Source organism: Ipomoea nil, unplaced genomic scaffold, assembly GCF_001879475.1.
Source record: "Ipomoea nil cultivar Tokyo-kokei standard unplaced genomic scaffold, Asagao_1.1 scaffold2926, whole genome shotgun sequence".
Lineage (NCBI taxonomy): Eukaryota > Viridiplantae > Streptophyta > Magnoliopsida > Solanales > Convolvulaceae > Ipomoea > Ipomoea nil.
The window spans coordinates 1999956-2015554 of NW_017619354.1; the positions used below are offsets into that span (position 1 = coordinate 1999956).

The window sequence follows — 15599 nt, forward strand, 5'->3', positions numbered from 1 at the left end:
GCATAGTTTTGGTGTGAAGGCCATTGCTCGCGCGCAACATGGCACTGTAAAAATCAAGTAAAATCTTTCACTAATGTTGTTGCTCTAATATTGTAACTGATTAGAGATGTCCAATCACACTTGATCAATACTTCTTAGATCATCTTGTAGTCTTGTACATATCCTTACAAAGCCTAAATGTATTGACTAATAATAAGAACATATCATTTTTATCTCGATTATCTCATATAATCTTTATTGTATATGTAGTACAATCAGGGACTCGTACCTCTGGTCAAAGGCTTAATTGATATTTTCCTAGTTAATCACTTCAGTTAATATATTTAAAGTTATACATAGCTCAGCTCACAAAATGGAATATTTTTGTGAAGTTACTTTTAAAATTTTCAAATTTAATTATGCAAAAGTTGATAGTCACATTAAATTGGGTGACAAGAAAAATCAGCAGTCATTATTGGTGGTAAATCGTAAACCAGTCTGGGTTGCCTATAACTAACTGACTTAAATAAAAAAAGACGAATCAAACTTGTAATCTTGTGATTATCAACGTTGATCAACTTGACTGAATTGCATGATCTTTAATTTGTAATTATGGTTAGTCTCATTGAACATGGAGAAATACCCAATTAAGAAGATGAACTTTGAAAAGCATACATAATTTTTGATAATTTGACTTACCTAAAAGTAAAATTTAGTGTCTGTCACTAACCAAAAAGTTAGAAAAGTTGTATAATATTCATTGAGTAAATTCATTTATTATTTCCTTAATATTTATTTATTTTTAATATCCAAATGATCATGGTAAAACATTATATCTGTTATTCTGAAGACTGGTATATGACTATATGGATCAATTTATATATATTTTATATAAATTTATTTGTTTAACTCAATTAATAAATAAATTACTGAATAGTCAATAAGCACACAAAAAAATACTCATTTTTTAAAAAAATTTTACGTAACATTTTTATTATTATATTATTCATTAGTAAAACTAACATTTACTTTTTCGTTTATTTTTAACAATTTATTATGATTTTAAATTTTTTTTATTTAATATTATATTTACAAATATTAATTAAATGTTTTTTTTTGAAAAATTAGATTAAATGTTTTAAAAATTAATTATTAATAAGTTGGGAAGGATGTAGTATTATTTAATTAAAAAATTAGTTAAAATGTCGAGTACCTTGTGCTCAATTGACACTTCTGTTACTCTTATTAAGTAAAATTCATAAATCGAATCTCGATGATTATTGGTTCTTTGTGTTTTAGTAGGTTGAGAAAGTATATGAACAGATACTACATTGTAATAGAGCCGGTAGCATTCAAAAAAATTATTAAGTAGATACTAAATTATAATAGTATGAAAAAAAAATAGCTGAAATTTTCCTTTTATTATTTGTTTTTCATTTCTTTCGTTTGACATTTGCGAAGATGAACCAACATAACAAACAACCTGCTTACGACACGTTTCACTAACTCCGTTACAGTTAATGGTCCGCCGCAGCGTGATTTTCTTGAACGGAGACTGACGGAATTATAAAACCGTTTAAACAGACCCACTCCTGTCTCTCTCTCTCTCTCTCTCCCTAGTACTCCTCCCGACTTCCACAGCCAAGAGCCGCTGAATAATCAGAACATTTTCTCACTCTAGTTTCTCTTTCTACATTTTCACACCCACCCCACTTTCCCAGCTTCCGACTACGACTGTCTCTCGCCGGCCTCCGATCGGCGGGCGAATCCATATCCTTCGTTCACCTTCTTTCAATTTGCTCTTTCTATACGGACGCTACTCCATATTTGTGGTGAGGATGTTATGCGTGTATCTGGATGTGTGTGATTGATTTATTGAATAATCATCGGTTAAACGTGAAAACTATGGTGATTAGTAGGTTTTGTGTGCTTTTGTGGCTGTAATCACTGTTTTATCGACTCATGAATTTCGGATCTCTTTGACTTCCTTAAGGATTGCGTACTTTCTATTATAATGGGTTTTGTGTGACTCGGACTCGCTCCTTGTGCTGTTCTATTGTTAACTAGCTGATTGATTCGGTTCTAGGTTCTTTGCTGTTACTCAATTTTTTTTTTTTTTTTTCTAATTATGATTATTTGGCTTTAATTTTTATTTTATAGCTTCTTTTGTATGAGAATATGTATTTTGAGCTGTGTCTATGTACTTGATTCTGTAAATATTACCGTGTTGAGTGCTTTTGAAGATTATTCAACTGTTTTGCAGAATCAGTGAAGAGGGCTTTATTGAATAGTAGTGCTTTGCTTGACTTCCATAATTGTTCATGACCTTGGATTTTTTTTTTTTTTTTTTTTTCATTTAATGCCTTTCTTTATTGGAAATTGATAAATAATAATCAAGTTCTAACAGTCACAGTGACAGAGTATTTTCTGCTGTTTTGAAATTATGACTTATGAAAGAGAGTAATAGCAATAGATGCTAAGAAGGATAGAAGGTTTTTTCCATGCAGTCCATTTCTTTCTATTTTGGATTTGTTTTATCTGTAGAAATCATGACTGATGAACGAGGGTAATGGCAATAATTTCTATCATCTATTGATATTGCTGTGTTGAAATCATGACTGCTGAAAGAGTGTAATAGCAATAATTTCTATTAACTATTGATATTGCTGTGTTGACATCATGACTGATGAAAGAGGGTAATAGCAATTGATGAGAAGAATAGATTAGTGTCTTTCGGTACAGTCCATTTCTTTCTATTTTGAATTTGTTTTATTTGTAGAAATCATGACTGGTGAAAAAGGTAAGTGCAATGGTTTCTATCATCTATTTGATATTGGTGAGAGGTTGTTTTGAGTTTTTCTGTGATATGTTATGCTTTGTGTAGTGAGGGAATGTCACAATCATTGTTGCTTCTTGCTCTTTGCTAATTATACTGCTTTATTATGAATTTTTATATTGGTTGTGGAGATATGTGAAGGAATCTATTGACAACCAGGGTGAATGACATTTGAAAGACTCTTTGTCTGCTGTAGTGATGTATTTTATTGCAGGGTATAGATAAATTGTTACTAGGCCAAATGCTGCAGTTTCAAGTGATTCCTGACATATTCAGATTCATTTTCCTTTAAAAGGCGTTCTTTGTTTGTCTCTTATATAAGATCTTTTCTACATGTTTCTTGTCTTGATTATTGTGCATAATTCATTGCAATAGCAACATTGTCTATTTGCCACTGTAATTACTGATTTTTATTTATTTATTTTTAATGATGATTTCAGGTATACTATTTATTGTTTTGTGGAATGTTTATTGGTTGACAGCTTGCAACCAATAGATTTTACTCTTTGTATGTGAGCATGGGATCTGCTTGTTCTGTAGCTGCAAGAGATAGAACAGTAACAAATGGATCAACCAGTGAAGTTTTGCAGAGGAATGTCAGATATTCACCATCATGGAGCTTCCGGTGGGATAATCGAGGGCGAGTAGCAGGGGAAGACGTATCACTGAATTGGTCTTCTGATGGAATTAGTGGTAATGATAGATTTGATTTTAAGTCTAGGACAACTGTAGAAACAGTATATGCCTCTGAAGAGGGAAGCCCATTGGATAGCTTCAGGTCACTTGCATGGCAGAAGTCACCTACTTCAGAAAGAAATGGTGGAAGTATGGCACAACCTTCATCAGGTATACTCTATGGTTGTCCCTTTATTTTTCCTTGGAGGATATGTAGATAACATTGTAAGCAAGTTATTAGTCAGAAAATTATACAGCGTAGGATCAGAATTTAGAACTTTAAAGTCTCAAATGCAGCTTAGAAAATCAGAACGTTGAGTGCTGTCATTTTACTCCTTCCTGAAGGACATAATTCTTATCTCTTCAGATCTATGTAATTGTGATGCATTCTTCAAATGGTATGCTTAGCAATGTGTTTCTTGTGGAAAAACTGAAAAAGATTGGAAATAATGTTTCTTGGAAGTTATAAAAGGTCAACTTCATATTTTCAAAATTTCTAAGCTTGAGTTTGACATGAGGAGATGGAAATGGTGGCGAGAGAGTATAATTATTTTCTGAGTTAATTACCGAAATGGTCCTTTGACTATAGCGAAATTACCAATTTGATAGTGGTGTGAGGAAGTACAGAAAACACATAATTATCAACACCTTTCCCTTTGAAGCTGAGGTTCTCATTTTCTTCAAGGAAATATAAACTATGACAGAATGCATAGAGATTTGATTTGTAGGATTACTTGGGTATGATGACCCCTTTCGCATAGTTCTTGTTGGTTTAACTAATTGTTATTGATACCTCATTATTCCTTGATAACTGGGATGAAGCATAACATTGCTGGGGTTATAACTATCTGCACAAAGAATGCCCGACTCCTTAAAGAGTAAACTTTTTTATTAGACAATGATGTTATGATGGACAGTAAATCTACATGAGAGTAAATTTTTATTTTTTAGTTTGGTTATGTTGTTGCATTGTAGGGAGCATTATTCTTTGTACCATGAGAGGGAAACAAAATCAAATTGGTGTATATTTGTGGTTCTTAGTTTATATTATATGGTTATTCAAAGTCCTTTTAACTTTCACTTCATCTGTTATTTCTTTTATGACCCCTTCATCCTTATCTTTACAGATCCTTCGGCGGCTGTGAACTCTACTGAGGTAAGAACATAACAGATGCTTTGAATATCTGAATTTTCTTGAATATGCTTTGTATGTGTTTGGTAGATTTTTTGCTTATGATATATCTGTTTTGGAGGGTTACGTCTTCCTTCTCTGTTCTATATTTAGGTAATAGAGTCAACAAGATTGCCTGCAGTATCTTATCAATCTCCTGCAAAGTTGCCTTCATCAGTGCCTTCTGTTTCATCCCTTTCTACATCACCTTTGTCATCACAAAGTCAGCAGCTTCCTGTGAACTTGACTCCATCAAGGTTGCCTTGCCACTCTCCTAGACATCAACTGTTGCGGCAAGTATCTGATAGTCGTGTACTGGGAATCAGGTCCCCAACTTTCTCTATATCTGAAGAAGCATCTTCTGTCATGCTACCTGGTTGGAGCAATGAATCAACTAGAGGCTCTCATTGTGGATCGTCAGATAGTTGGTCTATTCCTGCCTTTCCTGAATTCCTACAAACTTCTCGCAGAGATAGGTGGTCTTTTGATAGTGAAAGCTTTGGCTTCCTTTGTGACAAAGTAACCAGATCTAGTGGAAGAACTTCTGGTTCACCCTCTTTAGATCTCCGGACATGTGGCATTTGTGGAAAGCTGCTAACTGAGAAATCTTCATGGTGTGGTCGGAAAGGTATAGAATCTAATGAAATTGCTGTTGTTGCTGTTCTGACATGTGGACATGTTTTCCATGCTGAGTGCTTGGAGAATATGACATTGGAAATCAACAAGTATGACCCGGCTTGCCCTGTCTGTACATTTGGGGAGAAGCAAGTGTTGAAGATGTCCGAGAAGGGCTTGAAAGCAGAGATGAATTCAAAAGCTAGAAAGAGATACAGGAATCGAGTTGTTGATAGCGATTATAATGAAAACCTTGCCATGTTAGAGCACAACCAGAAAAGTAGTGGACATGTGGGGAGGTGTCCCAAGATGAGCCCAAGTTCAAGCATGAAGTTTTCTTCTGGAAAGCCATTACTGGGACGCCATTTTTCATTTGTATCAAAGGGGACAAGAACCTTGTCCGAGAGTAATTCTACTCGGAAGAAGGGGTTTTTCTGGACAAGATCTAGCAAGGAGAAAGCTTCTTCCTGGAAACAATAGTTAAGCAGCATGTTTGTACTTCTGAAATTTTTTTCCTTGTCACATTCAATCATGCTATGGTCGCACTTCCTTTTATTGCGTTTGGTTTTTAAATTACTATTCTCCGACACTCGATTTACAGATATTCAATGTGTGATCTTGCAATCTTGCATTGCTACTTGGCCGGTAGTTGGAGGCGTGGCAAGAAGTCAATTGAAGACCTTACAAAGACAAAGGGATGACTAAATTGTTTTGCTGGCAGATTTAGGTTAGCTTCTTTCTGAAGATACAATGTAAAGAGAATTGAAGGGGAAGGAATAGAGATGGAAGGGTATGAATTCAATATAGTAAAAAGGGAATTTATAACGGCAAGTTATTTTCTGTCTTTGTACATTCAATTTGGTTTTGTTTCATGTCAAGTGCATGAATTATTTCGAAGGCTTGGTACGCTTGCTTATGATGTGTGGTTGATTCCAATTAACACGGATGGTCTATGAAATAGCATTTTATTAGTAGTCACTAGTGAATAGCTATAGCCGTAGAGATGTGGCAAACTGTTTCCAGTTTTTAACTTGTACTGAAAAAAGCAGTGCATAATAAGTGATACGTTTGTGTAAATTGCATTTGTCCATTGGCCGATACCTCTAATCCGTGACACCATAGCCTTAGATAGGGATGTCAACCCAGCGAGGACAGGACGTATACCCAGTCCCAAAAACCTCACCCCAATTGAAGTTGACCTTGGCTTCTTTGTCCAGTTGAATGGAGAAACTAGCCATGGCTTCTCCGTCCAGTTGGATGGAGAAACTAGCCATGGCTTCTCCATCCAATTGGATGGAGGCCTGCCTGGCTTCCTTCTTCGTTGAGGAGAAGTTGGCTATATGTGTTTCCTTATATATATATATATATATATATATATATATATATATATATATATAATTTATTTATAAATTATTTTTTTTAAAAAAATTAAATTTACTTTCTATTATTTTGAATTTACCTGTAAATTGAATGAATTGCACAAAAGTAAAAAGATAAAATGTTTAATGCAGAGTACTTTAATTAAAGTTTTTCTTAATTTAAAAAATTAATTACACTTTAATTTATAGTTGAAAAGGCCTTATCCTTTTAAAATTAGAAAAACAGCTAAATTATTTTACTAAGAGCATCCACACTTGTGTATATTGTGGGGAGATTTCAGCATTAATTCTTCCCTACATGAGATAATAACTAGTGTGGAGGGGAGATAATTGAAAAAGAATCCTCCTGCAAATGTGAGGATATTGTCAAAAAAAAAAAAAAAAAAAAAAAAAAAAAAAAAAAAAGAAAGAAAGAAGAAGAAGTAAGGCTGTGCGCGTTCGCGCACAGCCTTAGGCAAAAGCCGGGCGCGTGCACTGCACGCGCACGGAGGCGCGTCTGATTACTTTTTTTTTTTAATTTTATTTTTGTTTTGTTTTTTCTTTTTTTTTTCTCTCCTCTCCCACACTCTCTTTCCTAATCACTCTTACATTATCTCTCCATTCTTCCCAACCAATGTGGATGCTCTAAGTTTTCTAAATTTGTAGAAAATTCGATTTCAAAACCTGTGTCATCAAGTCTATACGGCAGTCACAGCTCTCTCTCTCGCTCGCTCACTCGCTCGCTCTCTCTCTGTCAACTCGAAATGGTACTGCAAATGCTCTCTCACTCCCCTTCTCTAGATTCCACCAGCTCCGCTCTCATCTCTCGGTTGCCGTCTTCATCTTCCGCGCCCTACGGCGGATATAACCGCCGGAGAATATTTTTCACGCCGCTCTCTTATTCGTATTCAGCGCTAAAGTTTTCTGCAATTTCACGCGGAATTAAAACGATGACTAGGAACTCTGTGCTCTCCAATCACACCGGAACCTCTGACCTTCAGTTGTCAGACTCAGAGCTTGATCTCTTCGTCGATGTCGGCAACAAGCTTGCCGATGCATCCGGCGAAGTCATTCGCAAGTACTTCCGCAAGACCTTCGACATTCTCGACAAAGATGATTTGAGTGAGCTTTTTGAGATTTATATGTGTTCAACTATTTTACTTTGCAGCTTGAATATGAATAAATTTTCATTTGAATTCGTGATTTAGGTCCCGTGACTATTGCTGATCGAATGGCGGAGGATTCCATGGTGAAGATAATTCAGGAGAATTTCCCTACCCATGCGATGTGAGCTACTTTAAAATTTGCCGGGATTGGTTTCCATAATACATTTTCTATTTGAGGATTATGTACTTTGATGCAAATATATGGATGCTTGACTTCTCAATTCATTCAATCACCATTTTGAATTTTTTGCTTTCTCAAGCAGTCAGGCTAGCCAACTTAATTGTAATTTGGATTATAAGAAATCATTGGCTTCATGTTGCTTTCTGAAACATACATTTCTCTTCTTCATTGCTCTTTGGGCCATGTTGGCTTCATAATGCTAATTTCAGTTTTGGAGAAGAGAATGGCTGGAGGTGTAAAGAGAAGACACCTGAGTATGTTTGGGTTTTGGACCCAATAGATGGGACTAAGAGTTTCATTACTGGTATTTGCATTCTTCACGATCCCATTGCTGGTCAGTACTGTGAAAAACCCAATTTATTTACTAGTCAACTGATTCTTTTTTTTCATTTATGTTTACAGGCAAACCTCTTTTTGGAACTCTAATTTCTCTCCTATACAAAGGTGAACCGGTATGTGTTAGCACATACTAGGCTGAAATCTTAACAAAACATTATTTTCACAAGCATAAGATTCTGATGTCTGAAACTGTCAAGTGTGTTGTCAATTCAATTAATACACAGCCATGTAGTAGCGTATTTTAAATTGTCTCTTACTAACTTTAGGAATATTCTACATAGCATCCACTTAGCAGAAATAAAAGAATAGTTTAGTTTAGCTAATAATTGTTCATTTCTCGTATTGACTTCTGCTAGCCAATAAGAAGTTAGTGAATAGAATGCTTAGTTGGGTAAAAAAAATGCTTTGAACCTTTACCATCTTGATATGCTTAGTATGTAATAATATTTTATTGTCTTTTTATTCTTTTCCAGATTCTTGGCATTGTTGATCAGCCTGTCTTGAGGGAAAGATGGCTTGGGTTGCATGGGAGGAAAACTACTCTGAATGGGCAAGAAATCTGCACACGCAGTTGTTCCGACCTTTCACGAGCCTATTTGTATGTTATCCCCAAACACAACCCTCTTTTTTAATGGTGAACAAAAACATCCTAGTACTAGAATCTAACATTTACTATCACCTTTTATATCTTCTGTTAGATCAATTCTATAGTAGGATTGTTGTTTCATGAATGGAGATCTGTTTGCTCCTTTTTTTCTTGTTTGACACTTGTTTATTTTAGGTATACAACTAGCCCACATTTGTTCAATGGAGATGCTGAGGTTGCATTTGCTCGAGTTAGAGATAAGGTCTCTTCATTTTCCCTGACAATAGTCTTACATGAAGTGAAATTAAACATCTTACAAGTTCCCCCCACCGTCCACCCAAAACACATCAAGAAATAAGAAGAAAAGAAAAGCTTGCTTTACATTCTCTCAATAATAATTTTAAAAAAGTGACTGGTAATTTATTTCTCAACCTTTATTGTGTTCCCTCCTTTATCATATTTTAACTCCAAGTCCATTTTACAAGCAGGTGAAAGTGCCACTATATGGATGTGATTGTTATGCCTATGCCCTACTGGCCTCTGGTTTTGTAGATCTTGTTATTGAGTCTGGTCTCAAGGTAAACTGCCCTTTTTTTATGCTACACTGCATGATCAATAGAGTCCCAAACAAACAAACATGTGCTTGAATAGTTTTTCACTCAATGTTAGAATTGCAACGCCATCCTTGTTTGAAATTGGTTAGAGTTACCAGAAGTAATTGTTAGTTCAAATCAGATAAACTAATAATAGAATTATCCTTAACTATTTCTCAAATTTAATATTGTTATAGAATGACATATAACAGTTTGGTTTATTGACGAGGACCTTGCTACACACCCTTCATTTATCACTCACAAATAACCACTCCTGATGTGGCAATTGCATGTTTTGTGATTTTGCCACATCAGGAAGTGTTTGTGAGTGGCAATTATAAGGGTGTTTAGCATTTTCCTATTGACAAATAAGGTAAACAAAGTCACAGTGAAGTGCAGGTGTGGTAGCTTTAAGAAAATCGTATTTATTGGCCTTCCAGGATCTCAAAACTACCTGCTAATGTGATTGTGAATTGTGAATGTTTTTTTTCAGCCCTATGATTTCCTTGCACTTATACCAGTGATACAAGGTGCTGGTGGGATTATAACTGATTGGAAAGGACACAAACTTAACTGGGATGCTTCATTGGGATCACCTGCAACAAGTATATATAATCATTTAGCTTATTCTGTTTTCTAATTTTCAGAAGACTCCACTTCATTATTTCATGGCTTTGACTTTGTCAATATAGTTTTGAAAGTAATATATGTCTGAGTTGATGTTCCAGGTAATGCTAAAAATTATGTGTTTCACTTTTCAGGCTTTAATGTAGCAGCAGCAGGGGACAAACATGTTCATAAACAAGCTTTAGACTTGCTGAAATGGGCCTAAATCAAATCAAGCGCTTGAACTTGATGTAATTAGGATATCAGATTATTAATCTGAAGCTGACCCGACGGGGCATGAGATTTGAGGGCTCCCTAGAATTGCCAACAGTTAGGCCAAATATTGACCAACTGATCAAATAAATCCAGTAATCAATTCTCATCTGTTATAGCAGGAGCGACGTCCGTTAACTTATTTGAAATGAAGTGTATTTTTATCAAACATCGAACTTGAAAAACGTGAAATGGAATTGGTTTTACACTCTGAACAAAGAAAATTGAATTATATATATTGAAATTCAAAATTCTGGTTAAAAAGTAGTACGGATTATTAATGGTTGATTTTTAATAGTTTGGATTAACATGATCTTCATGGAGAGATTTTTACTTTTAGGATCATTTTATTGTGATTTTTGAATAATATTTTAAAGATGTTTACATAGAAATGAGAACTTATATTTATAGGGGTAGAAATAAAAGAATTTTGATAAGTTTAAACTCTTTTAATATTATTTAATTAAAAAATAAAAAAATTAAATAATAACTATAATAACCAAAATGTATTTAAATATTTTAATACTCAAAAATATTCAGTGTCAACATACACATCTCGAAAGTGAAATGGTGGGAAGTGTAGGTGATTGATTATTTTCACAATAACAGGAGGCAGTGTGTAAATGATACAAAATTCTGCATAAAAGAATAAAGGGAAACAAATTGTGTCAACAATCAAACAATCAAATATCCAATTGGAATAGCAATGCTTCTCCTCAGACAACTACATCACACTGACTCTTCCATGCCTCCTTCCCTACAATACAATATTGCTTATTCTTTTCCGAAATCAGCACTGTAGTGAGCACTTGATTCAAGTTTCTTTGCTTCATTCAGTTTCCTTACAGCCTGGAAAATATTTTAAAACATCCATCTCAAAAATGAAGAATCACCAATATGATTAACTCATTTTCTTAACACTCCAAAAATTCCTCAAAATGTTAATATTTGGGAAAATAATAGTTGTCGTTATAAGGAAATAGTTCAAACAATCCTTAAGTTTTTAGTGTAGTCACTTTTAGTCCTTGAATTTTCCTCAAAGTGGCGCTTTTAGTCCTTAGGTTGGGGATCTTGGCCCTGTGTTAGAGTTAGGACAATGTGATCAAGTCTTTGAAGTGGGATAATAAATTAAGGACTGAGCCGGCTATTATCCTGTAAGTTAAGGACTAAAACTACCATTTTTCCTTAAAAAATATTTTGTTGTATCCAAACAAAACATCTAGGGTGTATAGAAAACATTGGTCCATATTTACCATACAAAGATACTAGCATTATAGGAGAGATTATTTTACTTAAGGTACACTGTATTTTCTCATTCTGCATTCTTGAAATTTGATGATCTATATCTAGATGAACAGTAGTGTACCTTCATGAAATCTTCATGGATGACGTAATCACGCTCTGCACGAATTGCAGACATGCCAGCTTCAGTGCAAACATTGCGAAGATCAGCTCCATTGAAGCCCTGAAGAATACACCTTCTTTGTTAGTAATTCTAGATTAAGCGTGTGAGAAAGGTGACACTATGTAGTTGGGATCCTTGGTGCACACCTCAGCAAGCTTAACAACAGCTTCATAGTCAATTTCACCATGCTTGGCAATCCCAGAAGCATGGATCTTGAGTATCTCCATTCTTGATTGTTCATTAGGTAGCGCGATCTCTATTTTCCTATCTAATCGACCAGGACGAAGAAGAGCTGGGTCCAGAACATCAGGTCTATTAGTTGCCATGATCATTTTTACCTGGAAGAAAATAAGGAAGAGTATCCCTAAGCATATATTCATCACAACTTTTATTTTCTCTTTTCTTATTCTTTAAAAATGTAATTTAACCAGTAAATGAATGTAACTATGAACTGAGTTCCAGAATAGAACCCTTAAGCAACACAGTACAGAGTTAATGTCAGACCTTCCCAAGCTGGTCAAATCCATCCAATTGGTTAAGCAATTCCATAAGCGTTCTTTGAATTTCGCGGTCAGCACTTGTTCCTTCACTAAAACGTCGCCCACCGATTGCATCAATCTCATCCATAAATATGATGCATGGCTTCACAAGAATACAATTGTTAGTTCATCCTAAAGCATATTTAGGTTAATTCGGAGACTTGAGTTATTCCATATTCATCAGGTTCTTACCTGATGATCACGAGCATAGTTAAACATTTCTCTGATCAACCTTGCACTCTCACCTATGTACTTATCTATAATGGCACTTGATACAACCTACATTGATTAATAATAATATCGGGTGAGATTGTCTCTTGGAAAAGAATAGTTAAGCCAGAGGGATGACAAGTATATTCAGAAGCCATGGGCAGTAAACTCTTGCCTTCAAGAAATTAGCATCTATGTTACTTGCAATGGCCCGGGCCAATAATGTCTTGCCTGTCCCAGGAGGGCCGTAGAGGAGAACACCCTAAAGCAATTAAAAGTGATTACTTGAAGTATATATGGATGAACATCGCACACAATGATAATGCACCACTTTAAATGCAAGAATTACTTTGGGAGGTTTAATGCCAACTCTGAGGAACAGTTCGGGATTCATTAGTGGTAGTTCTATAGATTCTCTGAGTTCTCTTATCTGATCTGATAATCCTCCCACAGCAGCATAGCTCACATTTCCAGGATCTTCATGAAGCATATTGTATACTACTGGATCAACCTGCCACACCAAAAATAAATAAAAAGCCATGATATGGTAAATAGTTTATAGTATGAAGCACAAGATAATGAATGCAAGAACAACAAAGGATTGAATTTAAGCACAAAGGCATTTACTAACTTCACGGGGGAGTGCCCGCATAATTGTGAGAGTTGTCATGTCAAGAACTACTCTAGTGCCTGAAGTCAGTTTTTCCTTGTCTACTTTATTGCGACAACCAACCACATATCTTGGACCACTGCTGGCTTTGACAATCACTAGAAAACATTGGAAGATATATTTAGTAGATCTTCTATTACCTTGAATTTTCATATCTAGGAACAAAAAAAAAACCTGCAACTATGTACTCAAAATCAAATACGGAACAATCTCAAAAAGAATAAAATGACGAGAGACAACAAACTTTTCCAATGTTATCTCCCAATATTAAAAAAAATTTCCCAAGGTCATGATAAAGAGCTCCCATTCACAGCAGCAGGAAAAGGTCAGTGAATGAGAGCACCTGAAACTACATAGAAAATGCAACTGAACAAAAATAAAAACTCAATGAACTAGAAGAAAAAATATAAATATATTACATCTTTCATTGTCTAGAGGTCTGAGCACCTCGCCTATGATCTGGCCAACACTCTGAAGAGACTTCAAATCATCTTCTGTTTTATTAAATTCCTTTTTTGTAGCCCGCAAATTCTCCCTTGCTGCAAGCACAAACTTCAATCCAGTTACAGTAATGAAACTGCATGTATGGTGAAATATAACAACTAAAAAAATTATGAATTTTCGCTAAAACTAAAATCAATGCTTTGCCTGACAAATATACAAAGCGCATATAATTGAAAACGCTGGTGACTATATAGCTGCGAGGTGAGGTACGTGATTTCTTCTAGTCATTCAATTAAGCAAAAATGTAAGATCCTCAGCTATGTGAAACATTATCTAAGCATCCGATAAAGTTATCATAAATTGAAACATAAAAGCATCCACAAGATGTGCATTAAAGTTGAATGTGGCTACAGAGTCAATTGGAGAGCGTAAAAAAAAAAAAAAAAAAAAAAAAAAAAAAAAAAAAAAAAAAGGTTCAATCCAACCTGCTCGTACGCGGGATTCGAGCTCCTTGTGCTGAAGAAGCTTTTTCCGGTAATCGGCAGTGGCCGTGCGGCGACGAGTGGCGTCTTCAGATGCCTCGCTCGTCATCGGAGTTTAATGATAGATCTGTAAATCGACGAAGTAAGAAAGAAGGCGAACTTCTTCAATTCCCAACTTGTGATGAAAGAAACGTATTACTCTTTCTCTTAAAATTCGACAAAGAAATAAGAAAGCTCTGTGAAAGAAAAGGTCAATACTCAATACTTGCAGATTTTCAGCATATGCCAACCGGCCCAAACCCATCTCGAAGGCTATTGTACTCACAAGAAGCCCAATCACGTGCGGCCCTATTTAAAAGGCGTTTGGGCTCCTTCTTGTAGGCAAATTATTGTATGGACCATAATAAAAAGTACATTTTTAATATATTAAAAATACATTATTCATGTTCTGAGTATACATTATATAAAATAATATACTTTTTTTGAAATTAATGTATATTTTTAATATATTAAAAGTACATTATTTGTATACTGAATATACATTGATAGTATGGTCTACATAGTTGTGTGGACCATAATGATTGCTTCTTGTAGAAATGTGAAAACTAGAATTTGTATTCTATTTCAATGCCCATAGATAGCATTTTAATTTCGGAAAATGCTTTATTCTCCTAAATTTTTCCTCCATTATTTTACTTCCTGATGTGACTTTTATTCATTGGTTGCTCATGAATTAATAACTCAAATAATTTTAAAAAGTAACATTTAGTTATCAATTACTCCGTAGATGTTAACATATCATGAGGGATGGATTGGAGAGGAAAAAATATGAAATGGAAAAAATACAACTTTAATAATGAGAATGAAATAATGATGATGAAATGATCTACACTCTAAACATCATCCCAAAAGCACCCTTAATTTCTTTATAATTGTCAAGTTTCAACCTAATTTATAAGGCGGTTTAAGTATTAACACAAACTACTATGTACTATGTAGTGTCATGACACTTTTTGTTACCCATTTAAATGAGTGGTTACAAATTGACAATATTGTGACTATCAAAACACTAATTAATAATATATTAGCATAAAAATATTTAAAATATAACTAACAAGAATTGAATCAACAACATTAATTAATAATAAGTTATTCTAATTTAAAATCCAATCAAGTAAACTAACTTACAACTTAAAAATGAACCGATACTATATTACTTAGAGTTAATAGCATTAAAAAAAAAAAAAAAAAAAAAAAAAAAAAAAAACACTTACAATAAAAAGAATGTCAGAAAGTAATTTCCTAAATTATATATAAAATTAAATCAAAATCATTTTCTTAGCTCCACATTCCCAGCTCTTGGAGACGAGCTTTGTTGCGTTGAATTGATTTGGAACCCCACCATCATGTATTAGACTTCTTACTTTGTAGCATTTTTGAATTTAAATTTTAAATATATATATATATATAT

At 34.4% G+C, this 15599-nt stretch overlaps 3 protein-coding genes across 7 annotated transcripts; 2 read left to right on the forward strand and 1 right to left on the reverse strand.

The window, feature by feature from the left end:
- Positions 1–1571: 1571 nt before the first annotated feature.
- On the forward strand, positions 1572–6249 carry LOC109162088. Of its 4 annotated transcripts, none has more exons than XM_019310761.1 (5): positions 1572–1811; positions 3256–3661; positions 4618–4646; positions 4776–5772; positions 5876–6249. In XM_019310761.1, the coding sequence occupies exons 2-4, from the start codon at positions 3334–3336 to the stop codon at positions 5754–5756; spliced, it is 1338 nt and encodes a 445-aa protein (XP_019166306.1). In that variant the 5' UTR covers positions 1572–1811; positions 3256–3333; the 3' UTR covers positions 5757–5772; positions 5876–6249. The 4 variants fall into 4 exon arrangements, with proteins under 4 accessions (XP_019166306.1, XP_019166307.1, XP_019166309.1 ...); XM_019310762.1 differs by having other exon boundaries at positions 4776–5767; positions 5878–6249; XM_019310764.1 differs by having other exon boundaries at positions 4776–5755; positions 5878–6249.
- A 1055-nt stretch (positions 6250–7304) lies between these two features.
- Positions 7305–10496, forward strand: LOC109162162 (bifunctional phosphatase IMPL2, chloroplastic). The gene is made up of 9 exons (XM_019310882.1): positions 7305–7756; positions 7843–7921; positions 8191–8285; positions 8384–8433; positions 8794–8918; positions 9102–9168; positions 9395–9484; positions 9993–10104; positions 10261–10496. The coding sequence occupies exons 1-9, from the start codon at positions 7399–7401 to the stop codon at positions 10329–10331; spliced, it is 1047 nt and encodes a 348-aa protein (XP_019166427.1). The 5' UTR covers positions 7305–7398; the 3' UTR covers positions 10332–10496.
- Positions 10010–14349, reverse strand: LOC109162160 (26S protease regulatory subunit S10B homolog B-like). 2 transcript variants are annotated; one of them, XM_019310881.1, is made up of 10 exons: positions 14132–14349; positions 13622–13741; positions 13164–13300; positions 12882–13043; positions 12708–12794; positions 12515–12601; positions 12288–12425; positions 11930–12121; positions 11745–11843; positions 10010–10095 (listed from the first exon to the last, which is right to left on the reverse strand). In XM_019310881.1, the coding sequence occupies exons 1-10, from the start codon at positions 14235–14237 to the stop codon at positions 10069–10071; spliced, it is 1155 nt and encodes a 384-aa protein (XP_019166426.1). In that variant the 5' UTR covers positions 14238–14349; the 3' UTR covers positions 10010–10068. The 2 variants fall into 2 exon arrangements, with proteins under 2 accessions (XP_019166426.1, XP_019166425.1); XM_019310880.1 differs by lacking the exon at positions 10010–10095 and adding an exon at positions 10938–11227 and having other exon boundaries at positions 14132–14348.
- Between the last annotated feature and the right edge of the window lie 1250 nt (positions 14350–15599).

Excerpts from the sequence above, each read along its gene's own strand:
- LOC109162088 (XM_019310761.1), top strand. The coding sequence starts at position 3,334 with ATGGGATCTGCTTGTTCTGTAGCTGCAAGAGATAGAACAGTAACAAAT. Across the intron at positions 3,662-4,617 it reads TATGGCACAACCTTCATCAG|ATCCTTCGGCGGCTGTGAAC; the intron begins GTATACTCTATG and ends TTATCTTTACAG. Across the intron at positions 4,647-4,775 it reads CGGCTGTGAACTCTACTGAG|GTAATAGAGTCAACAAGATT; the intron begins GTAAGAACATAA and ends TTCTATATTTAG.
- LOC109162162 (XM_019310882.1), top strand. The coding sequence starts at position 7,399 with ATGGTACTGCAAATGCTCTCTCACTCCCCTTCTCTAGATTCCACCAGC. Across the intron at positions 8,286-8,383 it reads GACTAAGAGTTTCATTACTG|GCAAACCTCTTTTTGGAACT; the intron begins GTATTTGCATTC and ends TTATGTTTACAG. Across the intron at positions 8,919-9,101 it reads GACCTTTCACGAGCCTATTT|GTATACAACTAGCCCACATT; the intron begins GTATGTTATCCC and ends TGTTTATTTTAG.
- LOC109162160 (XM_019310880.1), bottom strand. The coding sequence starts at position 14,237 with ATGACGAGCGAGGCATCTGAAGACGCCACTCGTCGCCGCACGGCCACT. Across the intron at positions 12,795-12,881 it reads TTGGCATTAAACCTCCCAAA|GGTGTTCTCCTCTACGGCCC; the intron begins GTAATTCTTGCA and ends TAATTGCTTTAG. Across the intron at positions 12,602-12,707 it reads TAGATGCTAATTTCTTGAAG|GTTGTATCAAGTGCCATTAT; the intron begins GCAAGAGTTTAC and ends TAATCAATGTAG.